At 48.9% G+C, this 25,966-nt stretch overlaps 3 protein-coding genes across 7 annotated transcripts in view; 1 reads left to right on the top strand and 2 right to left on the bottom strand.

Moving 5' to 3' along the window:
* Positions 1–11,046, bottom strand: part of DNAJC7 (DnaJ heat shock protein family (Hsp40) member C7) — a 36,513-nt gene extending 25,467 nt beyond the window's left edge. Inside the window, exon 1 of the mRNA XM_032279297.1 lies at positions 10,692–11,046. Coding sequence (XP_032135188.1) covers positions 10,692–10,768 — 77 coding nt within the window. The 5' untranslated portion in view covers positions 10,769–11,046. The remainder of the gene's footprint in view (positions 1–10,691) is intronic.
* A 2,278-nt stretch (positions 11,047–13,324) lies between these two features.
* NKIRAS2 (NFKB inhibitor interacting Ras like 2) lies at positions 13,325–19,169 on the top strand. 2 transcript variants are annotated; one of them, XM_032279655.1, is made up of 4 exons: positions 13,503–13,652; positions 15,464–15,571; positions 15,971–16,212; positions 17,156–19,169. In XM_032279655.1, exons 2-4 carry the CDS (start codon positions 15,478–15,480, stop codon positions 17,393–17,395), a joined length of 576 nt encoding a protein of 191 aa, XP_032135546.1. In that variant the 5' UTR covers positions 13,503–13,652; positions 15,464–15,477; the 3' UTR covers positions 17,396–19,169. The 2 variants fall into 2 exon arrangements, with proteins under 2 accessions (XP_032135547.1, XP_032135546.1); XM_032279656.1 differs by lacking the exon at positions 15,464–15,571 and having other exon boundaries at positions 13,325–13,652.
* Positions 19,170–19,222: 53 nt separating this feature from the next.
* ZNF385C (zinc finger protein 385C) overlaps positions 19,223–25,966 on the bottom strand; it is a 67,625-nt gene continuing 60,881 nt past the window's right edge. For 2 of the 4 annotated variants that reach the window (XM_032279653.1, XM_032279650.1), the window contains 5 exons: positions 24,747–24,912; positions 22,296–22,580; positions 21,561–21,757; positions 21,127–21,237; positions 19,223–20,644 (listed from right to left, as the gene is read on the bottom strand). In XM_032279653.1, coding sequence (XP_032135544.1) covers positions 20,408–20,644; positions 21,127–21,237; positions 21,561–21,757; positions 22,296–22,580; positions 24,747–24,912 — 996 coding nt within the window. In that variant the 3' untranslated portion in view covers positions 19,223–20,407. The remainder of the gene's footprint in view (positions 20,645–21,126; positions 21,238–21,560; positions 21,758–22,295; positions 22,581–24,746; positions 24,913–25,966) is intronic. The other 2 variants (XM_032279651.1, XM_032279652.1) reach the window with 2 other exon arrangements.

Here is a 25,966-nt window from a genome sequence, read left to right as displayed (position 1 = left end):
CCTCAGCCTCCCGAGTAGCTGGAATTACAGGCATGCGCCACGACACCTGGGTAATTGTGTATTTTAGTAGAGATGGGGTTTCTCCAAGTTGGTCAGGCTGGTCTCAAACTCTGGACCTCAGGTGATCTGCCTGCCTCACCCTCCCAAAGCGCTGGAATTACAGGCATAAGCCACCATGCCCAGCCTCCTCTGCTATTTTAAAATGTATTTGTTTTTCAAAAACAACCTTGCAGGGCACAATGTCTCATGCCTATAATCCCAGCATTTTAGGGAAGAGACAGGAGGACTGCTTGAGCCCAGGAGTTTGAGAACAGCCTGAGAAACACAGGGAGACTCTGTTTCTACAAAAATTTTAAAATTAGCTGGGCGTGCATACCTGTAGTTCCAGCTACTTGGGAGGCTAAAGTGGAGGATCGCTTGAGCCCAGGAGGTTGAGGCTGCAATGAGCTGTGATTCTACCACTGCATTCTGAGCAAGAGCAAGACTGTCTCAAAAAAACAAAACCACCAGTAAGAAAATTGCAGCTTTGAAAGCTTGCTCTTCTACACCAAATGTTGGTTAAAATCTGTATATCCTTTGGACACGCAGTTACATTCTCTCTCTCTCAATTCAGCATTCATTCATTGCTGACACTAATTAGTCCAACAAACAATGCCAAGGGAATCATTTGGTATCACACAGGTCTTAGCAGGGCTCAGCATCATGTGATTAAACCAGACAACTTGGGCTTATGATCGCTAGCCAACTTTGCACATTTACAGCTCAACAAAATTAAAAACACATTAAAACATCATAGTTGACGTTGTGACATGCCCCAAATTAGGTACCCTATAAAAATTTCCATTTTCTCTTGAAATACATCCAAGTTGAACACTTAAGCAAGATCTCTGCATTAGGCCAACTAGTCTAACTTTTAGCAATTAAAGAAGCAATCACAAACTTCACTCAGCCTCCACTAATGCAGAATTAATTGTGTGGTAGTTTTAAAAATGTCATTAACATGGCTGGGTTCTCTCTGGAATTGCCTGACATATCACGTATCTGCAGATTATTAAAACAGGGATGAGATTCTTCATCATTTTAAAATTTATCCCACCTCACTGCATGAAAAATAGACCAGCATGGTTTCATTATTCTGCAACATTTGTAACCTAGGAAATGTGGACTCTATTTTTTATTTTTATTTTCGAGATGGAGTCTTGCTCTGTCGCCCAGGTTGGAGCGCAGTGGTGGGATCTCGGCTCACTGCAACCTCTGCCCCTCGAGTTCAAGTGATTCTCCTGCCTCAGCCTCCCGAGTAGCTGGGATTACAGGTGTGTGCCACCACACCCAGCTATATTTTTGTATTTTTAGTAGAGACAGGGTTTCACCATGTTAACCAGGATGTTCTCAGTCTCCTGACTTCGTGATCCACCCACCTCAGCCTCCCAAAGTGCTGGAATTACAGGCGAGAGCCACCACACCCGGTCTGGTTTTGTTTTTTTTTTTGAGATGGAGTCTTGCTCTGTCACCCAGGCTGGAGTGTAATGAATGGCATGATCTCAGCTCAGTGCAACCTCTGCCTCTTGAGTTCAAGCGATTCTCCTGCCTCAGCCTCTCGAGTAGCTGGGACTACAGGCGCCTGCCACCATGCCTGGGTAATTTTTGTATTTTTAGTAGAGACAGGGTTTCAGCATGGTGGTCAGGCTGGTCTTGAACTCCTGACCTCAGGTGATCCACCTGCCTCAGCCTCCCAAAGTGCTGGGATTACAGGCTTGCGCCACTGTGCCTGGCCCTGGTTTTGTTTGTTTGCTGCAGCCTTGACCTCCTGGGCTTAAGCAACTCCTCTGCCTCAGCCTCTTGTGTAGCTGAGACTACAGGAACAAATCACTATCCATGCCTGGCTAAATTTTTGATTTTTTGTCAAGATGAGACTTCCCTTCATTGCCCAGGCTGGTCTCAAACTCCTGGGCTCAAGCAATCCTCCAGCCTCAGCCTCCCAAAGTGCTGGAATTACAGGCATGAGCCACTGCACACGGCTGCCACATGCTTTTATTTCAAGTATTTGGTTAGAATAATATTTTTAATAAAGTTAAGCTCTTTAAAAACCATTAATAATAGTTTAAATCAAAGCAGACTGAATGAAGTTTTGTTTTCATTTTCTTGATGTATTGTTATTCCTGAAGTGGAAGAAAAAATTCGGTTTTGCTGAAATTTCAACTGAAGATAAAATGATTTCTTTTGGCAGAGGAGAGGAGTGTTTAGTGGCCTTTGATTTTGCAGAATATTTCATTGGCACTGAGACATTTTTTAGAAAAAGATATCTTTCTTTTTCTTTAGGCTGTTAAAAATAATACTTTATACTGTCAATGAGTCAATATCCCTTATGCATTCCTCTTTATATTTACTACTCCCAAAATGTCGCCTTACTCTATGATTGCTGTGCTCCATTTATTTTATTCAGTCAAATTTACTAGTTGCCTGTGGTCTAGAAATGCCCTCTACCCGTCAGAATTCGCGGGATCTCAGCCAGTCAGAGTAGAAATTCTTTCTTCCTTCCCACGGTCCAAGACCTCTTGTCCCCAGTGGCATGTCACAGGGCCTGTTTCATGTTGCACTCTCCCTGACCTTCATGAGAGAATAAAGTAAAAGGGGCCCAGGAGCCTAACTTCTATTATATCTTACCAAAAGCCAGTCATTTAGTTTCTTTTTCAAGAAAAAAATTTCTTTTTTTTGGAGACAGTCTTGTTCTGCTGCCTAGGCTGGAGTGCAGTGACGCTATCTTGGCTCACTGCAACCTCCACCTTCCAGGATCAAGCGATTCCTGTGCCTCACCGTCCCTAGTAGCTGGGACTACAGGCACGTGCCACCATGCCTGGCTAAGTTTTTGTATTTTAGTAGAGATGGGGTTTGACTATGTTGCCCAGGCTGGTCTCGAACTCTTGAACTCAGGCACTCTACCGACCTCAGCCTCCCAAAGTGCTAAGATTAGAGGCATAAACCACTGTGCCCAGCCAGAAAAAAAATTTCTTCTTTAAAAAAAACTAGGCCGGGCATGGTGGCTCGTGCCTGTAATCCCAGCACAGCACTTTGGGAGGCCAAGGCAGGTTGATCACCTGAGGTCAGAAGTTCAAGACCAGCTTGGGCAACATGGTGAAACCCCATCTCTACAAAAAGACAAAAATTAGCTGGGCATGATGGCGGGTGACTGAAGCGGGAGAACTGCTTGAACCTGGAAGGTAGAGGTTGCAGAGGGCTAAGACAGAGCCACTGCCTCCAGCCTGGGTGACAGATTAAAACTCTGTCTCAAAAACAAAACAAAACAAAAGAAAAAAAAAAACACCCCACAGGAATGAAATGTCAATATGAGTTTCACACGGATAAGTGGAAGTCTCAGGTATAGATATATATAGATACAGATACATATTTTGTGAGATGGAGTCTCACTCTTGTCGCCCAGACTAGAGTGCAGTGGTGTGATCTCAGTTCACTGCAACCTCTGCCTCCCAGGTTCAAGTGATTCTCCTGCCTCAGCCTCTTGAGTAGCTGGGATTACAGGGCCCTGCTACCATGCCTGGCTAATTTTTGTATTTTTAGTTGAAATGGGGTTTTGCCATGTTGGCCAGGCTGGTCTTCAAACTCTTGACGTTAAGCAATTCGCGCATCTCAGCCTTCCAAAGTGTTGGAATTACAGATGTGAGCCATTATACCGGACCATAGATATATGACTTAGAATAATTCTACAAACATTGCAAGGTACTTACCTGGGTGCTTATCCAGAAAAAACAGAAGGTAAGCACTACCCAACTGCTACCTTTTAGCAAAGCCACCTGCTACCCAGCTTTCTTCACCCAATCTCCTACAGAATAGACAGTTTTCACTTTAAAGCACAATTGGAACAACGCTCCAAACCTCCCCCATAAAAAAGAGGGAAAGTAGAAGATGAAGAAAATTCCTTAACATACCAGTTGAAATTGTTCTCTGGGTGGACATTCAAGGGGAAGCCTCAACATGTGTAGTCAGAAGGGACCCAAAATGAACCAAGAGGAGTCACAGACTGTCTACAAAAGCAGCAGCACTCCCTACTGTTCAGGCAGGGAAGGACACTAGGCAGTAAGCTACAGCTGGCTATGCCTCATTCAGTAGGGAAGAAACAGCAAGCAACCAATTCAATCCTGACAAAAATCCTATCACTGCAGACAGAAAGATATTAACTTGAAAATACTTGTCTCAATTATGAGTTTTAAATTTATTTTAGGTCCTTAAATGAGAAGTGTCACAATCTATGGGATCTACCTCTCCTTCACTTATCCCTGGGGAAGAGGAGACCCAACAATAAAGCTACGTTAGAAAACCTGCTTCTCTGAAACCATTCTGAAGATACAAGTCACCAGCTTTTCAGCATTAGCCAGAGGCTTGTTTTCACAACATATCCCCAAACCCACCATTTTCAATCCCTTGGTTCCCCATTCTGTGACATCTCCCACTATAGGGACACCAGCACCCATCAAAAATCTAAAACTGAGGAACTACAATTAAGAAAAAGGCTGCTTCCTGAGTTTTTCTGGGATGGGGTGAGGTGGGGTGGAGATGGGAACCAAAGTGAGGAGGAGCCTGGATTGTCAACTGGTATTTTACTTCTTAAAGTTGTCTTGGTTCCTCAGTTTGACAGGTGATGAACTGTCTCAGAGCAAACTATCCAAGGAAGAACTCTCAGGACAGAAACTCCAAAAACAAGAGAGGGTCCTGCTTGCCCCTCACACTCTTTCCAAAAGTAATATTAAAATCAGAAGAGATGGTTAACACCGATTATCTGACAATTTGGACTCCCCACACAAATTGTAAGTCACAGGCCAATAGAATTTCAGGTCTCAGAATAAGACCCTGATAGTCATACATTCCTCCTATTGCCATTCTCAAAAGCCTTACCCACTCATATTCTTACCAATGGTGAGGGTAAAACATTCGAACTACCATTTTGATCTGGACTGGAGAAGAAAAAAATGGTGTCACTCCAATAAAATGAATAGCCTACTGAGATAACTACACTTTGAATTTTGTTCTTACTTCTGAAAATTTAAAATAATACCTGGAACGACCTCTAAGTAACTTCCACATCACTCAGCGCTGGAGAAAGGGGACCAAAGACTAGCGGAGTAAGAGAGAAATGGGCTCTCAGAGGGACTTTGCATCAGGCCACAAGGCAACTGGGCAGCTGCTGACCATTGTTCTCCAATCTTCTAAAGTCCTGGAGAAAGAAGGAAACAGCAAGTGCCCAGTACTCAGCTTTTCAAAACCTTTAAAATACTAGCTTCAATGACTAAACTAATCCCTGATTGGCTGGAATTACAATAAGGCTGGGCTTTCAGCCAATCAGAGTTCTGGTAGTTGGGAATGGACTAGAGGCTAGAGCAACTGCCACTCACTTGGCCCAATATTTTCTCAAAATTCCTGTTTCTCTGGCACTAGTTAATATGTGAATCTGAACTAAAGAGTAACAGAGAAGCTTTCTCTATACTCTACCTCTGCTCCAATTATGATTATCTACTTTGCCATTTGTTAGTATCAGAGTTCAATTAATTTGCTGGTATTCAGAATTCTGTACTCCTAGGTTTATCCCATCCTTAACCATGACTCATTTCTCCTCCCATCTCCCATTTCTTCACTTCTGACTACATTTAGTGCATAGCAAAATGAAAAAAGTGTTTCTCACTGATTTAGGTTCAAGTTCAAAGATAAATTCCCACTCAGTTTGCAGGCTTACTAAAATGTCTAGCTGTTTGCTCTGAAACTTCAAGAGGAATATTAGAAGGATACATTCCTAAGAATCTAAAACAGGGTAAGGAAGAAAGTGGGGAGGCATGCCCACAAACTCTTCAGTTAAGTAAGGCCACAAACTCAAAAACACCAGGCAAAGCTGCAGGAAATGAATAGCAACTACAGTGGACCCTGGGATATGAATTCAGAGTTCAGTTGTTCCTATTAACAATGTGAACAGAGAAATAAAAGGCAAAATCCTAATCTACAAAGAATTTACAATACTTAGGTAGTAAGGGCCTAATAATGATTGCTCTTATTTGTGTCCATCAAGAAAACAGATACAGAGAAGTTAAGCTTATCAGCTCAAGGAATCAGGTAAGGATGTCCTGAGTCTTAAGTCTATGGATCCCTTGATTCTTTTAGATCTTGTTGTCCGGTCACACTAGGTATGTGCTGAGACAAAGAAGTGTTTTCTCTTTGAAAAACAATTTGAGGCTGGGCGTGAGGCTGAGGCAAGTGGATCACGAAGTCAGGAGATCAAGACCATTCTGTATAACAGGATGAAACCCCATCTCTACTAAAAACACAAAAAATTAGCCGGGCATGGTGGCATGCAACTGTAGTCCCAGCTACTCAGGAGGCTGAGGCAGGAGAATTGCCTCAACCCGGGAGATGGAGGTTGCAATGAGCCGTTACCACGCCAATGCACTCCAGCCTGGGCAACAGAGCCAGACTCCATCTCAAAAAACAAAAAAACTCAACCATTTGAAATCCCTCAAGTTTACCATAAGAAAGACTCCCTATAGAGACCAAGCCGTTTCCCAGCCCAGGACATATGATAAGAGATCCTTTATTCAGGACAGGTATTCCCTATGTACCTCTGCAACGATCCTGTGTGAGCTGCACATGTACCCCAGAACCTAAAGTACAATAGTAAAAAAAAAAAAAGCCAGGTATTCCCATATTAGGTAAAGCAGTCCAGCAACTTCCCAGGAAAACATAAAGCCTTAAGTTAGTTGAAATGTGAAACATCTGAAGTTTAACCCTCTAGCTTATAAATAGCTTTGCCTGTTCTGGTGAGCAAAGAGAATTACTCTTCATGAATGGAATCCTGATCTATTTTGGAGTACCAACTACATGTCTTTTATTTTAGCCCCAATCTTTTTTGTTTTTTTTGAGACAGGGTTTCACTCTATCACCCAGGATGGAGTGCAGTAGTATGATCACAGGTCACTGTAGCCTCAACCTTCCCAACTCAGCCTCCCCAGCAGCAGCAGGGCCTACAGGTATGCACCATCATACTCAGCTAATTTTTGTATTTTTTTAAACAGAGATGGGGTTTCGCCATGTTGCCCAGGTTGGTCTTGAACTCCTGGCCTCAAGCCTCCCAAAGTGCTGGAATTACAGGGGTGAGCCACCCCACCCAGCCTTAAATGTTTTTGTAGAGACTTAGTTTCACTCTGTTGCCCAGGCTAGTCTCAAACCTCAGGGCTCAAGCAATCCTCTCACCTTGGCCTCATGAAGTGTTAGGATTATAGGCATGAGCCACTATGCCTAGCCTTATTTTAGCTTCTTGGCTGCTATAAGAACTTTGTCAGTGTGACATGCAAAAAAATTGAAATCCATTTCTTTTCTCTCTAGAGACACTAAAGCTAAGGAACTAAAACATGTAGCCATTTAAAATGCTGCAATTGTGAAGTCCAACGTCTTACAAGCTCCTCTCATTTTGCCCCCAGTGGGACTGTGACAATTTAGCAGCAGCAGGACACATTTTAAGCCAAGATGTAAGGAAGGAAGGACTCCTTGCTGAACCTCATAAAAACAACCCAAGAGACCCATTACCTCCTGTATCCCTAAATGAACTGGTAGTAGGACTGTAACGAGAGAGGCAGGAACTTGGCCAAAGAACTCTAACCAAGCCAGATAGTAAAAGGGCATTTGTAATGGATGTTCCTATCACTGCCCTCTGCTATAAGGAATCCAGGAAACATGAAAAACATAAAACCACCTCCCTCCAAAGCTTCTAAATCTCTACCCTATTTTCAGCACTGGAAAATCATATATAAACAAGGCTTTTTCATACTAACAGAGCCTAATGTTTACTTTTATTTTTTTTCTCAAGGCAGAATTTTGCTCTTGTTGCTCAGGCTGGAGTACAATGGCACAATCTTGGCTCACTGCAGCCACCATCTCCTGGGTTCAGGCGATTCTCCTGCCTCAGCCTCCTGAGTAACTGGGATTACAGGTGTGCACCACTATGTCCGGCTAATTTTTACATTTTTAGCAGAGACGGGGTTTCACCATGTTGGTAAGACTGGTCTTGAACTCCTGACCTCAAGTGATCCACCTGCCCTGGCCTCCCAAAGTGCTGGGATTACAGGCGTGAGCCACTGTGCCAAGCCCCTAATGTTTATTCTTCTAAGGATGTCTAAGGATGTCTGATATGGAAAAAAGTTAAACTGATTTTGTTTATTTCATTTATTTTCCTTTTGATTTGTGCACAGAAGCGACATATAGTAAATGTTTAGGTCAAAAAGAGTGCTATATATGAGAAATATAAAAGTCTGATAAGAATGCATTTTTTTTTTAATTTTTCTTTTTTTGAGATGGAATTTTGCTTTTGTTGCCCAGGATGGAGTGCAATGATCTCCACTCAGGCGTGCACCACTACACCCAGCTAATTTTTGTATCTTTAGTAGAGATGGGGTTTCACCATATTAGTCAGGCTGGTCTCAAACGCCTGACCTCAGGTGATCCACTTACCTCGGCCTCCCAAAGTGCTGGGATTACAGGTGTGAGCCACCAGGCCCAGGCTTTTTTCCAATTAAAAAAAATTTTTTTTTCTCTATTTGAACTACAGGAACAATGCATGTGGTCATAGTTTAATTTACAGTTATATTTTCTTAGTGACAGATAAAATAATTTGCATTCTGCAATAAATGATGTGAGATGGAATCTCATTCTGTTACCCAGGTGGGAGTGCAATGGCGTGATCTCGGTTCACTGCAACCTCTACCTCCAGAGTTTAAGTGATTCTCTTGCCTCAGTCTCTGGTGTAACTGGAATTAAAGGAGCACACCACTACATCCGGCTAATTTTTGTATTCTTAGTAGAGACAGGGTTTCGCCATGTTGGCCACGCTAGTCTCAAACTCCTGACCTCAGGTGACCCACCGCCTCAGCCTCCCAAAGTGCTGGGATTACAGGCGTGAACTACTGTGCCTGGCCTAAAGACATCTTAAATTCCACGAAATAAGGTAGTTTACCTTACTTATTTTATTGTACTGCTACCAAATACTATGTTTTGTGTGATGTGGTCACATTATAGCATAACCTATTTTATATAATATGTCTTCAGGTTCATTTACTCCAATTTTATGACAGAATATCCTCTCAGGCTGTGATTGAAGAAATTTATTTGCTTTAGATAGGAGGCTTTGAAATGAAGTCCAAAATAGGGACACTCTGCATCAGAGATTTACAGTGAGGACGATGAGTTTTTAAAGTTACCTATGGCCAAGTCCCCATTTATAATATAAAGAACCACTGAACTCTTTCCAAATACAAGTAAATCTCTACAATTAATTTAGGCTCTGTCTTCGCTGGGCAGAGTTTTGTCTCCCATTTTGCAACTCTTTAATGATGTATAAGGGTTGATGATGCTTAACTTGAAATACCTAGAAAGAAGTAGGAACAACATGAAAACTCAAAATTAAGAACACAGACTAGACTCTGGTTTCCTGGCTTCTCTGATATCTCAGGGGCCTATTACACTTTGTCAGACCTCTCAGCTCCCAACAGATGGAGACATTGGCTGTGATAACAGCTTGATAACTATTCCTCAAGCTTGATAACTATTCACTGCACCTGAGTACCTCTTATATTTTTAACTTAATCAGATAGTAAAAACTTCAGAATACTGATTTCAGATCTCATGAACTAATTCTACACCACCACCTCAAATTAAGCAGCCTGAACACCTAATGGGCTTGGTATGAAAGATATAAAGTATGTGGGAAGGAGACTGAGAGCACTGTAGTCATCTTGAACAAAAGCAGATTAACCTGCAGCTGATGAGAAAAGGGCTCCAAACTTCTAGAACCTTTTTGTCAATTCTGTTTTAGGATTAGAACAAGTATGACTACCCACAACTCTGTTCCAACCCCACTTCCAATAATCTGGCCTAACTGTTGCCAGAATGTAGAGTGTTCTCGAAAACCACTCACTCAGCAGCTCCCTTGGCTAGTCCGACTGGCAATCTCGAGCCACTGCGGCTGCTTCGGAGTGCCAACAGCGCCCAAGCAGCTGCCCTCTTCCTTGCTGCTTAAGAAAGAACAGTGCTGGGAAGGATAAGGCAGGACAGGGGAAGAGGAGTCTCACGTGTAGAACACCAGATAATCCCCTCGCTCTTCCTTTTTTCTTCATCATCTTTGACTTCTGGGATAACCAGGGGGCAATCAGGTCAATTATGGAGACACACTCACCTCAAACCCTAGACTAGTGAACGCTGGGGTACAATTAGGGAAAACGGGGTGAGGAAAGCAAAGGTTTTGGAGATGGAAAGTGTAGACAGGCAACAATGCACAGAAGTTAACAAGAGAAGGCGGGGGTCGGGGGCGATGTAAGGAAGTCGTCATCGACGCCGCGCCGCCTCCCCCCACCTCGCATCAGACCTCTGAAATTGCCCTCGGAGACCCGGCCTCTCCTATAAGGACGATCGTCCTCTCAGCTGCTGAACTAGGCCATGTCTCAGGTCCTTCGCCAAGCGGAAGCTGGAGAGGAAGGCCGACCCCCTAGAGCGCCCCTTCAGGGGGTCCATCCGGCCTTGATCTCAGGTTGTGGGGGGTGTTTGCGGAGGGCGGGGCATCGCCTCAACAGCTGGGGGCTGCATCACGGCAGGAACTGGGTTTTCCTGAGACACGGAGCCCCTCTACTACCCTGGTACCCGGTTACCTCTTCGCCTCTTCGTCGTCCAGCAGCTCTGGCTCGGTCGCCGCCATTACCACATCGCACTCCGCGGCAGCCGCCATCTTACCGCCGGGACCAGAGAGTGGGGTGGGAGGCAGGCGGTGAAGAGCACTTCCGGTTGGAGCATAGAGCAGCTCAGCGGCGCTGCGCCCAGAAAGGCTCCCTCGAGCTAGTCTACCAGCGAGAGGCTCCGTTTGGGACCAGAGCGGCCTCCCGCCCCCGGAGGTCCACGGTGGTCTCCGCGCCCGGGCGGGAGCCCAGGGACTTTTCCTGTGCGTAGGCGGCGCCACTTTACCCGTGGGTGGGACGTGGGGTGTACAGGTGGTGGTAGCCTCTCTAAGGCTTGGCTGTTTTCAGTATTCCAAGAGCCTCGTTGCCATAGCAACTTCCAATCCTAGAGAGTCCCCTGAAAGGCTCCAGGGAGTCTGACTTGGGTGGGGACCAGGTGACCCAGGACTCTGGAGGGAAAGAGTCCCCACTGCTATCTTTCTGACCTTGGAGTACGTCCACGGCTTCTTCCCGGGAAAGGCAAGAGACACTTTGAGCCCAGTTCCCCTAGCTTTCATCGTTCTCTGAAAGCCCTGCCCAACCAAGCCAGGGTAACGCAGGGCGTCTTCACCCTGCGCCTTTCATCCACTTCGGATCGCCAAACACCAGCTGGTTCATCACCCTAATGACGCTGACCCTTTTACGAGGCTGCTTTCATGTCAGCCACCTGGGAGTGCCATCTCAGCATTAAACCTAGGAAAGCTGACACATGGCGCCCCAGACCCTGCCCTGGAGTTTATAAGGAAGCTCGCGGGGTGAGGTCCCCGCTTCTTGTGTCCCCAGTACTCCCACCTCTCATATAAACGTTCATCACACTCGTCTTGCCGAATGCGGTCTGGATTGAGAACTCATAGGGGACAAGAGCACAGTTTAATTAAACTTTGTTGTCATTCCCTCACCCAAACCTCTCTTTGTGGAGCTGAATTAAGTTGGAGCTTTCTGGGGTCGAAGTGGAGGAGTATGAGGAGTAGTTTTACAATGTAAAGCTAAGAGTAACTAAAATAAAAAGAAGGCAAAGGAATTTTAAAAGGATTTACCTGTTTTCCTCCAGGAAAACAGCATGTGCCAATGCACCTACCCTGCCTATCCCAGTGGGGAGGGAGCTGTGTCCTTGTACCCTATGAGTTCTCAATCCAGACCACAGCGACCACTGAGTAGGGAGGGATGGGACTAGCTCGCTAGGTTGGAAAGGAGGGGTCATTCGTCTAGCCAATCACTCAATATCCCTTTCCAAAATGCCTACTCTGCTAGGTTGGGAGGGCACAAGACTCACAGACCACCTGCCCTGCCTGCCAGTGGCTCAAAGTTCAGTCTAATGCTAGCCAACCTATCTTGCCATCTTCCAACTTTATGTTCTATCTAAGGCAACTCATTTATTCCCACAGCTTTAATTCCATCTGTTGATGTTCTCAACCCTTCATATCTCCAACCTGAACCTTTCTTCAGGTTCCATAGCTGTATATTCAACTATAAACTGGATATCTCTTGTATGTTTCACAAATCCCCAAGGCTTACCATATTTAAGTTGAACTTTTAATTCTCTACCCACACCTCAACAACAGAAAAAACAAATGCTGTATGTAATTATTAACTTTACTGAATTTTGTATCTTGTTAAATGGATTAAACTCACTCACCTGGCCACCATATGAGAAGGATGGAAGATCATGAACTCCTCCCTCTCACTCTTGGCGTCCAGTGTGTTGCCAAGTTTTGTTGATTCTCCTACCAAATATTTCCCAAATCTATCTCCACCTTTGCATCCTGATTCAGGCTCTCATCATTTTTTAAAATCTTGGAATAGGCTGGGTGTGGTGGCATGTGTAGTCCCAGCTACTTTGGAGGCTGAGGCAGGAGGATCACTTGAGCCCAGGAGTTTGAGACTGCAGTGAGCTACGATCACACCAATGTACTCCAACATGGAGAAAAGAGCCAGACCTTGTCTCAAAAAAAAAAAGAAAAAAAAAAAAAAAAAGCAACAACAGCAAAACAACAGCAAAAACAAAATAAAAAACTTGGAATACAGCAGTAGTCTCTTAATCGGTCCCTAGTTTCATCTCTGTCCAGTCTTCCCTCTTCTGCCAGAGTGATCTTCCTTAGGGACTGGTGATGTCACTTCATTGGCAGTGGCTTTCCATGACCATCAATTTGATCTCTTTGGCCTGCCACACAAGGCCTTTGATTATCTGTTTATTTTTTTAAATGACTTGAGTACCAATATTTAGGTCCTTCCTACCACCAATAATGAACCCAAGTCATCATAGTTCCAGAAAATTCCATGACTGTAGCCATGTTTCCTCCACCCTAGAATACCCTTTCCCCCAAGCCCTTCAATGTCCGCTGACCCAAAGTTAAATGCCCCTTTGCTGTGTCCCATAGCACCTTAGTAATTGTTGGGTAGACATTAGCTTCTCTAGACCGTGAGTTCTGATCGGCAGCCACCATGTCTAACTCGTCCACCTTCTCTCAGTATATGGCCCTGTACCTGGCACAGACAGAAGATGCTCAGAAAATATTTGACGAATAAGTGGTTGAGTAAACGAAGAGTAACTGTACTCTGATCGCCTTTAGAGAGAGAATATTTGGGTCTCAGAGACACCAGAACATCGGCCCACGTCCAGGCAGCCTAGAACCTTGGGCTCCAACGCGCACCCAGGCCAGGTCCTGGCTGTCATTCCCCCGCCGGTCTCTGGGGGAGCTGCGCGGTCCGCGCCCGCTCTTCGCTGCCGGAATTCGTCTTGCCTGACGGAAGCTGGGGGGGCGGGCAGGCGGCGGGGGCGGGGCCCGGCGGAGCCTACACCGGCCCGGGAGGAAGACTGGAGCCTTTGCGGCGGCGCTGTCCCTCGCCTGGTCCCCGCGCGCTCCGAGGGTCTGGCTGGTGCTGCGGGGACCCCAGGAGGTACGGAGCTGGGAGGCGAGGCTCGCGGGCGCTGGGATGGGCCTCCACCTCCGGGCCGCTTTTGCTGGCTTGTCTCTGCCTCTCATTCCCTCTGGGGGCTCCGCCGTGGGAAAATCTGTGGTGACGGTCCCTCTGGCCCAGTCTCATGGTGTCCTTTTTGTGGGGTCACTATATGGAGAGGGGGGTCTGTGTCAGGAGCTTCCCCTGGAGAGGTTTCTGTTTGGGACCGTCTTTGGGAGTGATCTATCTCTGCTCTCTGGGGGGATGTTTGGAGTTGTTGGGGGGGGCTTGTGTTTGGAAGTTTGCCTTCGGGGAGATATCTATCTGGGACCTCTTGGGGTTTCTGTGTCTGAGCTTTCTCTTCTGGGCCTATCCGTCCAAGAGCAGTAAAAAGTGTCTCCTTTCTGAAGCATTTTTTTTTCCTTAGATTTTTTTTCACTCTTGTCTGATGTTCATCTTTTAGTCTTAGACTTGATTATAGTTTAGAGGGAATTGATTGTTGTCCAGATGAGCCGTACAGGAAAGCAGATTATCTTTTTTTTTTTTTTTTTTTTTTTCTTTTGAGATGGAGTCTCACTCTGTCATCCAGGCTGGAATGCAGTGGTGCAATCTCGGCTCACTGCAACCTCTGCCTCCTGGGTTCAAGCAGTTCTCCTGCCTCAGCCTCTCAAGTAGCCAGGACTACAGGCGCCTGCCACCACGCCTTGCTAATTTTTTGTGTTTTTAGTAGAGATGAGATTTCACTATGTTGGCCAGGCTGGTCTCAAACTTGTGATACACCCTCCTCGGCCTCCCAAAGTGCTGGGATTACAGGTACAAGCCAGTGTGCCTGGCCCCAGATTATCCTTTTCATTTGCTCACTCTCCCCCCACCTTACCTCCCCGGAGCAGATGGCGTCAGACAGCCACACAAAATACTATTTCTGCTTATTTCTCCATGGGGTCATGGTTAAAGAGACGAAGCTGGGGCCGGGCACGGTGGCTCATGCCTGTAATTCAAGCACTTTGGAGGCCAAGGCGGGCGGATCACCTGAGGTGGGGAGTTCATGACCAGCCTGACCAACATGGTGAAACTCTGTCTTAAAAAAAAAAAAAAATAGAGAGGAAGCTGGGCTGAGCTCCCTTCACTAATTGGTCCTCTTTACATTCACATCTTGTGCACAGAAGGGAACCTGGCGAATGGCCGGTGACTCTCCTCTCCCTTTATGGCACCATTTCCAAGCACCTGCCCTGTGCCAGATACTGCCTGTGTAGGGGATAACAGAGACAAAATAACAGCTTGCCATCCAGTAGTGGACATAGAGACGTTGGTTTCTTCTGACTAGCATTGGGATGGTGCTGAAACCCTGAAACTACACCTTCAGTTTAGAATTTGGGCTCTCAGTTATGGAAGTTCTGCCTTCTGTTTTTTGTTTTTTTTTTTTTTTGAGACGGAGTTTCGCTCTTGTTACCCAGGCTGGAGTGCAATGGCGCGATCTCGGCTCACCGCAACCTCCGCCTCCTGGGTTCAGGCAATTCTCCTGCCTCAGCCTCCTGAGTAGCTGGGATTACAGGCACGCGCCACCATGCCCAGCTAATTTTTTGTAGTTTTAGTAGAGACGGGGTTTCACCATGTTGACCAGGATGGTCTCGAACTCTTGACCTCGTGATCCACCTGCCTCGGCCTCCCAAAGTGCTGGGATTACAGGCTTGAGCCACCGCGCCCGGCCCTCCTTCTGTTTGTTTTTGTCTACCAGAAAACATCAGCTAGTAACTGCCCTCTGGGTTGATGCTGTCTTTCCTTACCTCACCAATGTGCTTCTGTTCCTCAAGGTTGAAAGCTAAGCATGGGGAAGAGCTGCAAGGTGGTCGTGTGTGGCCAGGCGTCTGTGGGCAAAACTTCAATCCTAGAACAGCTGCTGTATGGGAACCATGTAGTGGGTGAGTGTTGTTGGAGGGGGAGGGACCGTGGAAGAAGTTGAAGAATAAGGAATAGTACTTGATCACAACACACACAGGCAAAAAGCTGCTCTGGTGGTTTTTGCACCTAGAAGAGTAAAACTTATATTGTAACCCCCAAAAGTAACTCTACAACACTGAGCAGATCTGGAGGGAAAAAACCCAACGTCTGAGATAGGAAGGAGAAGCTCTCATGCCACACTTGTGCTTAGTATGGAATTAGCATGAAATTAATGTCCGTTCTCCAGGCTGTCCATTCTCTGGCCTCCTCAGCACCCCCACGCTCCTTTCTTTCCCTGTCTGGTCAGTCTTAAGATGTTCTCATCACTCACATTTCCCATCTCCCTCTCCACTTCAGGCAGTTTTCTCATTTTATACCAGGTTCGGAGATGATCGAGACACAGGAGGACATCTACGTAGGTTCCATTGAGACAGACCGAGGGGTGCGAGAGCAGGTGCGTTTCTACGACACCCGGGGGCTCCGAGACGGGGCCGAACTGCCCCGACACTGCTTCTCCTGCACTGATGGCTACGTCCTGGTCTACAGCACAGATAGCAGAGAGTCCTTTCAGCGCGTAGAGCTGCTCAAGAAGGAGATTGACAAATCCAAGGACAAGAAGGAGGTGTGTGGCATAAGCTCCTGGTGGGAGCCTCAGTGGCGAGAGAGTGTGGGCGGTGGGTTGGTTTGGGAAGCCTGGCATGGCTCCATTCTTCACTCATTTGCCAGAAGGTGAGTTAGGAGCTAGAGGTGGGGTGGAGGCCACTGAGGGTATCTTCACCCTCAAGGGTGGCTCCATGTTGAATCTGCTCAACCAAAGAGGCCTCTGTGGCTTAAGGAGTCTCTGACCTCATGTATGAAGCCCCATTAGTTGTTCTTCCTGATGGTTCCATGCTTTTAGTTATGAAGGCACTTTTTTTTTTTTTTTTTTTTGAGACAGAGTCTCACTCTGCCACCCAGGTTGGAGTGCAGTGGCATGATCACAGCTCACTGCAACCTCAGCCTCCCAAGGCTTCAGTGGTCCTCCTGCCTCAGCCCCCAGAAGTAGCTAGGACTACAGGTGCACACCACCACACCTAGCCAATTTTTGTATTTTTAGTAGAGACGGGGTTTCGTCATGTTGCCCAGGCTGTTCTCAAACTCCTGGACTCAAGCAGTCCATTTGCCTCAGCTTCCCAAAGTGTTGGGATTACAGGAGTGAGCCACCCCACCTGGCCACAAAGGCCCTTCTGTTCTCTAAAATCCCCCTCTAAGCTGCAGGATTCTGGGAGTGTTTCCTCGCCAATTTTTGAGCCAGAAACTGACTGCTAGTAATGAGCATGTATGGCCAATACAGAGCTGGTGATAGAACTCCTAAAAGGAGAGCTAGATGGAGGCCAGAATTTGAACAGAGGAAAGAGAAGGAAAAGCAACCATCTCCTTCCGCTCAATGAGTGGTTTCGAGTGTAGAGATAAGACATCAGCCGTTGAGAATCCTCTCATAGAACTTCTAGGTGGTTGCCAGCCCCCATGTCCATTCCTGGGTCCATGGTACATTCACGGGCCTATGTTTTGTCCCTCCTCCCCAGGTCACCATCGTGGTCCTTGGCAACAAGTGTGACCTACAGGAGCAGCGGCGTGTAGACCCAGACGTGGCTCAGCATTGGGCCAAGTCAGAGAAGGTGAAGCTGTGGGAGGTGTCAGTGGCGGACCGGCGCTCCCTCCTGGAGCCTTTCGTCTACCTGGCCAGCAAGATGACCCAACCCCAGAGCAAGTCTGCCTTCCCCCTCAGCCGTAAGAACAAGGGCAGCGGCTCCTTGGATGGCTGAAGAGCTGCCATTCCTCCTTCACACTCTCAGCCCCATTTCAGCATCTGGGGCTCTGGTAGATGGGTTGAGAGCAAAGTGGAGGGCAAGCTGACCTCCCCAGTCAGCCAGGGAGCTCCCCACTAGGCCAGGCCCCAGCCACTTTGTTCCCCCTCACCTCTGGGAAGTACAAATACTCTTGATTGACATCCCTTCCCTCAGCCCTCCCAGCCTACTCCCCACCCCGGCTTTTATCAGATCTGCTCCACTGTCACCTGGGGCAGTTGTGGGTCACTGTCCCTTCCAACTGCCCCAGACAGGAAACAGAGTCACCACACAGCAGTGCCCCTTCTTGGGTCTGGTTCCTGTTATAGGGGTCCCACCCTCTGGGCTTCCTATCAGCAACACACAAACACTTATGGCACCAGCCTGGACTCCAGAGAAAGGGTGTCCAGGTATTGTGTGTATGCATTTAGTTGTGCACATGTGTGTATGTGTGTGCACACACGTGCTCCTACACTGGCATTAGGGGTGTCTCCTCATCCCTCACCCTCCCTTTCTCCTGTCCTTTTCTTGGCTGGAAGAAGCTAGACTCCTGGGAGTGTAGTTTTCTGTTTTAAATCCCCTATCCCTGCTGGGCTCAGTGGCTCATGCCTGTAATCCCAGAGCTTTGGGAGGCCGAGGCGGGTGGATCACTTGAGGTCAGGAATTCAAGACCAGCCTGGCCAACATTGTGAAACCCCGTCTCTGCCAAAAATACAAAAGTTAGCCGGGCATGGTGGCACATGCCTGTAATCCCAGCTACTCAGGAGGCTGAGGCAGGAGAATCGCTTGAACTCAGAAGGCAGAGGCTGCAGTGAGCTGAGATCATGCTACTGCACTCCATCCAGCCTGGGCAACAGAGCAAGACTCCGTCTCAAAAAAAAAAAAAAAAAAAAAAATTTCTCCACCCCCACCAATGGTTTCACTTCCTCTTCCTGCTCAGGGAGCAGATGGGCCTCATTAGTTAAGGTAGAATAGAATGATCACTGGGCTATGAGTGGCCAGCCAACTCTGTGACCCAGCAAAGACCTTCCCCTTCTCTGGGCGTCAGTTTTCTCATCTGTAAGATGACCAGAGTTGCTTAGATGATCACCTAGATCCTTTCCAGTTCTCTGATTTTGTAAAGCCAATGGCTTCTCCCTCTTCAAGGTGCTACGCCGACCAGCCCTGGAGGCTGGGATCCGCCGCTCCCTCCAGCCACCAGGGGGCAGGAGTGCACTACCTGCTGTCAATCGCCAGAGCAGCCGCTCCGTGCCCAGCCCACCAGCCTCACCCTTGGAGGCTGCTGTTCATCCTGCCTGTGGTTTTCAGCTCAGAGCTGGACTTCTATTTATAACTTACCTGTATTTATATTTATATGCCCGCTGCCATGGTGAAGGCTGGACAAGGTGCTCCTCTGGCCCCTCCTTCTTACCTCAGATGCCTGCATAGAACAAGGCAAACTGTAGCAGCCTCTCAGGAGCTGACAGGTCCTCTTTCGGGGCTCAGGTGGGTGGGCACACACCCAGCGGGCTGCAAAGTGAGCTTATTACCCACAACATCCTGTGCCTGCTTTGTGCGTCTAAGGTGCACACCTAGCTCAGGTGAGACACTGCAGCCAGGCAGTCACCCATACAAGCCCTTCTCAAAGCCAGGGGTGACTGGGGCAGGTACCCAGGGCTAGGTGAGTGGAATTAGGACATGCACAGGCTTGGGCTTCAAGTTCATTTATTGATGCATTCATTGGACACAATAAAACCACAATTGTTATCAAAAAGTTTCCCTCCCCACCTTTTTCTGGTTCTCCCACTGGAAATGTCTTTAAAAAAAAAAAAAAAAAGATACAGGGGGATACTGGCAAGGTCCCATGATGTGGGGTGGGGAGGGGGCAGTACTAGGGTGAAAGGGAGTTTGTGACATTGACATTGACGGCATGAAAATGCGTCTTGCAAGTGCATGTCAGAGTGTTTCCCAGCACTCAGCTTCACAGGGGCAGGGGCTGGATGGGAGAAGGGAAAGCTGAATTTCGTGCTGGGACCAGTTTGGAGTGGGAAGCTGTAGGGGAAAACTCTTCCTTTGGGAGCCCTGGGGGGATTCAATGTTAGCTGAGTCCACAGTCTGAGGGAGACCCACACCTGCCCTCCAAGAGCTGGGGTTCATGAAGTCAGAGAAAGGCTACGAAGGGAGAGCCTCCGAGGGATGAATTACTCCCTAAGTTTTAAGACTGGGCCTATCCATGAGTATCACTTGAACCCAGGAGGCAGAGGCTGCAGTGAGCCAGATAGCACCACTGCACTCTAGCCTGGGTGACAGAATGAAACTAAAAAAACAAAGACTGGGCCCATCAATGCCCAGAAGACTAAGATTGAAACAAAGAAGACACCTGGGCCCAACCAGAACAACACCTCCTCTCCTAGTCCCATTCCTTCAGAGCAGATGAAGCCCCCAAAGCCTTCAGAATCAACCCCACTACATCCTTGGCTCTGCCCCACCTTAGCACTGCTGATCGAGGGACTTCTGGGTCCCCCTTTCTCCTCCATGGTCCTCTGCCACACCTCCACAGTCACCTTTCCTGATTGCCTTGAGCCTGCTCCAGCTAGAGACCCCATCCCTATCTCCAGTGAAGCCTCTAGGAATAGAGGTCAGAGACTTGTCCCTCAGCTAGGAGAGGACGGCTTGTAGAAGCTAAGATTCCTGGAGTCTGGCCATGTGGGTCTTGGTGTAGATCTTGGGTGGAGGAAAAAGAGCACCGCGTGGCTGGGGCTGAGATTTGCATAGATCTTTGGGATCTGTCAGGGTGGGAGATGCAGGGAAGCCTAGAAGGCCTGGGAAAGGAGGGTGGGGACAGTCCTTGGAAGGGCAGCTGTCCTTAAAACTAGTCCAGCTCTTCCTGGAGTAGGCAGGACCGTTGAAGCTGTTCACAGTCCCTGTGGCATGTAGGAAACCAAGGTGTCTTGGGACAGGAGGAGACAAGGAGTGGCTACTGGGAAATCAGCCCTGGCCTCCCCATGAGGGCTAATAAGGGGCAAGCACAATAGGTCCTGTGGCAGGGCGGACGGCTCCTGCTGGGGTGCGAAACAGAGCTGGGCCCAGGATCGGAGCCGGGAAGAGGGCAGTGGCTGCTGTAGGGGCAGGGCGGAGGGCCAGGGGTCCTGGCAGGGCGCAGATGGCAGTGGCTGCGGTGGGGAGCGGGCTGGGCAGAAAGCGGGCTGCCAGCGTCTTGGTGAGTTGCTTCTGCAAGGCCAGTTTAGACTACACAGAAAAGAAAGGAAAGGACAGTCTCCACCGCAGAAACCCCACCCCGCCCCGGGCCCCATCCTCAAGCTTTTTGCTGCAGAGAAAACGTGCCTTTTAGAGTTCCAAACCTAAATCCTCCTCCCTTCCCACCCCCAAACATTCATTCCAAAGGGCTGTCTCCACCACCTGTCTTCCTGTCTAGAGGGAGGAAAGTCTCACGATGGAAGAAGGGAGGATTTATAGGATAAAGATGGTCTCTGGGGGATGCACGCTCACCCCTAGCTCTTGCCCCTAAGATGAACTACCCCAGCCCACCTCCCCGGAAATTCCTCTGGGTAGATCCCAGTTCCCAGCCCCAGCTCCCTCCTGGCCCAGCAGCCTCAGTGCAGGGGGGCCTCTTTCCTGCCCCACCACAACCCCCTCTGGCCCTCCCAGCCCACTCTCTCCCCATCTCCCCTCCAGACCCAGTCCCAGCTCCGTTGCCTGGAGACAGATACCTTGAGGATACTCACAGCCAGCGCTGCGTGCTTCTGCAGCTTGCTGTGCTGGCTGGAGGGCTTGGGGGGCTTCCCGGCCAGGCGGTCTTTGTGCCTCCTGCTGCTCATGTGCTAATGGACAGACAGATTGGGAACAAGATGTCAAAGCCCGAGGACCCCAAGACCATCATCCTCAACCCTCTCCCCATTCCTCTACCCACAGTTCAAACATCCAAAGCAGACAGACTGGGTCCTCACCCTGGGGTAAGCCCTGGGAAGGGGAGGTGAGTCTTGGCCCTTGCTCTCAACTGGCCCACTGGCCTGCTGGCCTCGCTCCTCCAGCCCGCCCTGCTCTGCCCTGCCTGCCCTCTTTCTTCAGGATCCCTCCCTCTCCTGCCCTGTTCCCCAACCCCTTCCCCTGGCTCCAACCCCAGTCCCAGCCTCACTTCTCCCACCTGCTTGAGTTGGGTCTCTGAATTGACCTGGAGCTGACAGAGGGCACAGTGGAAAGCGGGGCTGGGCCCCTGCCGGCCCCCCCGGCCCCCTGTCGCTCTCTTGGCCTTGTGTCCGGTGCCTCCCCTGGACATCGGGCGGCCCCGGCCCCTCCGGGGAGCCCCTCGCTGACCTTCCACCATCCACCGGTGCTTGGCTCCTGGAGGGGGAAGAAGCAGTGTCTCAGCAGCAGAAAGGGGTTACAGGGGCCATGGAGACCCCCTCCACACTCACTCAGTTTAGCGCTCCCTGTAAGGCTCAGGGCTGCTCTGTGCACACATCGCCCTCTAGCCACACGTGGTTTCTCCTCCCAGCCTGCCCTTGCATGCCAGCCCCTCCCATGGAAGGCCTTCCTGGCTATAACTGGCTGGCTTCCCCTTTGCTTTGATCTCAGCCTCCTCCTTCTAGGTGTGATCTAAGGATAGGGAGAGATGTCTCCTGTCTCCTGTGGAGTGACTCTTCAGAGATTTAGCGACTTTTACTCAGTTCTTGCTGCCTCACACTTTCCTTCCCAATTCGCCCCCCCCAGGGAGTCATGGGAGGACCCGGAAATGCCTGCCCAATAACAAGCGAGCACAACGCCTCTGACACCCAACCCTTGAGCGAAGCACCCAGGAACTCAAGCCTGCCCACATCTGGTGAGGCTCAGCTTCTGCCCCACCCTTTCCCCCGGGCTCCAGCTCCTAGGGACCACTGACCTGTGTTGTGAGCCTGAAGCTGGGAGGCCGAGTTCACCGTCACCTTACACGTGGGGCAGTAGAGGCGCCCCTTCTCGCTCCTGCCTTCCCCACTCACGCTGCTTCCCACGGCAGCTGCTGCTGGCTCAGGCCCCGGTGCCTCTCTCCCAGGCTCTGGGGAGCAAGGAGGGCAGGAGGAAGAAGAGGAAGAGGAGGCAGCATCCAAGAGGTCTGGGTGGGCTGGTTCCCTGGATGTAGGGTCCAGAGTCGGTGCTGGCTGGAGTGGAGGCGGGACTGCAGGAACTGCTGCGGAGATGATGGAAGGTGCGGGGCAGAGTATGAGGCTCAAGATGGCGCTGGAGACCATGGAGGTGGCCTGGAGGGTCCCTGGTGGATGACCAGCACTGAATTCCAGGTGCGGGGCAGAGTATGAGGCTCAAGATGGCGCTGGAGACCATGGAGGTGGCCTGGAGGGTCACTGGTGGATGACCAGCACTTAATTCCAGGCCGCACGTTTCTTTCCCTTTCTTTCTTTTTTTTTTTTTTTTTTTTTGAGATAGAGTCTCGCTGTGTTGCACAGGCTGGAGTGCAAAGGCGCAATCTCGGCTCACTGCAACTTCCGCCTCTCAGGTTCAAGTAATTCTCCTGCCTCAGCCTTCTGAGTAGCTGAGATTACAGGTGAGTGCCACCATGCCCAGCTAATTTTTGTATTTTTAGTAGAGACAGGGTTTCACCATGTTGGACAGGCTGGTCTCCAACTCCTGACCTCGTGATCCACCTGCCTTGGCCTCCAAAGCGTTGGTATTACAGACGTGAGCCACTGCACCCAGCCCAGGCCCCACTTTTCTACCAACTCACTGGGCAGACTTGGGCCTCAGTTTCCCCATCTGAAATCGTAAAGTTGGACACAGTGGTCTCCAAAAGCCCTCACAGCCCTCATAGTCTTATTTGCTTACTTAAATAAGCAGAGATCACCAAAAACAATGTACTAGAATGTTCATAGAACACTATTCATAATAGCATATAACTGAAACTACCCACATGTCCACCAACAGAAGAGCAGATTTTTAAAAAATAGTGGCATAAGCTGGATGCAGTGGCTCACGCCTATAATTCCAACACTTGGGAGCCATGGCGGGCAGATCACAAGATCAGGAGTTTGAGACCAGCCTGGCCAACATGGTGAAACCCCATCTCTACTAAAAATACAAAAATTAGCCAGGCATGGTGGTGGGCTCCTGTAGTCCCAGCTACTCGGGAGGCTGAGGCAGGAGAATCGCTTGAACCTGGGAGGCAGAGGCTGCAGTGAACCAAGATCATGCCACTGCACTCCAGTCTGGGTGACAGAGCGAGACTCCATCTCAAAACAAAACAAAACAGATACAAAACCCTACCTACTCTATGATTCACCAAAAATAGGTAAAATTGATCTATGCTAAGAAAACTCAGGATCATAATTACCATCAGAGGGGCTGTAATTTGTTGAATAGCTCTCCCCCAAAATTCATGTCTATCTGGAACCTCAGAATGTGACCTTATTTGGAAACAGGGTCTTGGCAGATAAAATTAGTTAAGATGAGGTCACGCTGGGTTTGGGTGGGACTAATCTAGTGACTGGTACCCTTACAAGAAGAGCTTGTGAAGACACAGAGACGCACAAGGGAGAATGTGGTGTGGAGATGGAGGCGGAGATTGGAGTGATGTGTCTACCCACCAAGGAGAGCCAAGGAGTGCCCACAACACCAGAGGCCAGAAGAGACGCACGGGACACCTTCTCCCTCTGAGCCCCAAGAGGAAACCAACCCTGCCAGTGCCTTGGCTTCAGACTTCTGGCCTCCAGAGCTGTGGGAAATACATTTCCGTTGTTTTCAGCCACCCAGGTTGTAGTCTTTTTTTTTTTTTTTAGGTTAGAGACAAGGTTTTGCTCTGTCACCTAAGCTAGAGTGCAGTGGCATGACCATAGCCCACTGCAGCCCTGACCTCCTGGACTTAAGTGGGTCCTTCTGCTTCAGCCTCCTGAGTAGCTGGGACTGCGGGTGTGCATCATCACACCTGGCTAATAAATTTTTTGTAGAGACAGGGTCACACTGTGTTGCCCAGACTGGTTTCAAACTCCAGGCCTCAAGCAATCCTCCCACCTCAGCCTCCCAAAGTGTTAACCATCACACAGTGTGACCACTGTGCCTAACTTCACAAATGTAGTCATTTGTGAAAGCAGCCCTTGGAAATGAATACTTCAAGGTAGTGACCAGGAGCAGGTACAAGACAAGTTTCTGGGGTGCTGGTAACATGTTTCCTGATCTGAGTGTGTTCAGCTTGGGAAAATGCATTGAGTGGTTCACCTGTGTGCCTTTGACTGTCTGTGTGCAATACTCCAACACAAGCACAACTAATAAGCAGAAATCTCTCCACCTCCTGTAGGAAACCAGATTGGGAGTGGGGATGAGGGGAAGAGAAGAGCTCAGGACTGACCTTTACTCTGTGGCTCTCCAGGGGCTCCACTGGCCAGCGTTGGGACTGGGGACACCACAGCCCCATCCTGGGCTTGGGTGTGTGGCCTCTGCTTGCTCTTGGCAGCCTCGACAGCCTTGAGTTTTCTGGCGTGTTTGTGGCCTTTATAATGTGCCTCAGCCTGGTTCTGGGGAGGGGAGGGCAAGAGGTCACCATTCATTGGCTGAGTCCACATGCTGCATCCATGAATTAGAGCCCAGCAGGGGAACAGGTCAAAGGGAGGCAGGGCTCGTCTCACTGCAACCTCTGCCTCCCAGGTTCAAGGGATTCTCCTGCCTCAGCCTCCTGAGTAGCTGGGATTACAGGCGCACACAAAGGGCAAGCCCTTGTTTGTCATTATCACCGTACCACGTGTGGCTCTGAGGTTTATAGAATGCGTTCTCACACATGAGCTCCAAGGCAGGCAGCCTCTGACTTTGGACCTGACTCAGCCACTTACTACATCTTTAGGCAAGTCCCATCACCTGTCTGAGCCTGAGTCTCCTCACCCACAAACTCTGTGATGATAATACTGATCTCATGGGGCTGTCAGAATTACATGGGAACATGAATTACAAGGGCCGAGTCCGAAGAGTAGATGCTCAGTGAAATGTTAGTTGTCAAGTGTAAAAATGCACAAATGGGGCCGGGCGTGGTGGCTCATGCCTGTAATCCAAGCACTTTGAAGGCCAAGGCAGGCGGATCACCTGAGGTCGGGAGTACAAGACCAGCCTGACCAACATGGTGAAACCCTGTCTTTAAAAAATAAATAAATAAATGCACTAATGGAGAAAGCAGAGCAGTCCTCACGCTTTGGGGCAAATGCTCCCCAGGACATTCATCCCTTTGTTCATTTGTTCAACAAATCACTACTGAGCATTTGCTATTTGCCAGGCACTGTGCCCGGAGTCTGGCAGGAAGAAGCCATGGTTCCTCCCTCAGAACAAATTCTCTCCTCCATCTATTTTTTTTTTTTTTGAGACAGTCTCAATTTGTCACCCAGGCTGGAGGGCAGTGATACAATCTCGGCTCACTGCAACCTCCGCCTCCCAGGTTTAAGCCATTTTCTGTCTCAGCCTCCTGAGTAGCTGGGATTACAGGCACCTGCCACCACACCTGACTGATTTCCTTTTTGTATTGGGGTTTCACTACGTTGTCCAGGCTGGTCTCAAACTCCTGACCTCAAGTGATCTGCCCACCTC

The sequence above is a fragment of the Sapajus apella genome, unplaced genomic scaffold (assembly GCF_009761245.1).
Source record: "Sapajus apella isolate SASKATOON/1434 unplaced genomic scaffold, GSC_monkey_1.0 scaffold12, whole genome shotgun sequence".
NCBI classification, from domain to species: domain Eukaryota; kingdom Metazoa; phylum Chordata; class Mammalia; order Primates; family Cebidae; genus Sapajus; species Sapajus apella.
This window is presented reverse-complemented; position numbering and strand designations above follow the sequence as displayed.

Bases quoted from the DNA above. Each gene is read 5' to 3' on its own strand.
- NKIRAS2 (XM_032279655.1), top strand. From the start codon at position 15,478: ATGGGGAAGAGCTGCAAGGTGGTCGTGTGTGGCCAGGCGTCTGTGGGC. The intron at 15,572-15,970 runs GTGAGTGTTGTT...ATTTTATACCAG, and splicing joins GTATGGGAACCATGTAGTGG to GTTCGGAGATGATCGAGACA. The intron at 16,213-17,155 runs GTGTGTGGCATA...CCTCCTCCCCAG, and splicing joins AATCCAAGGACAAGAAGGAG to GTCACCATCGTGGTCCTTGG.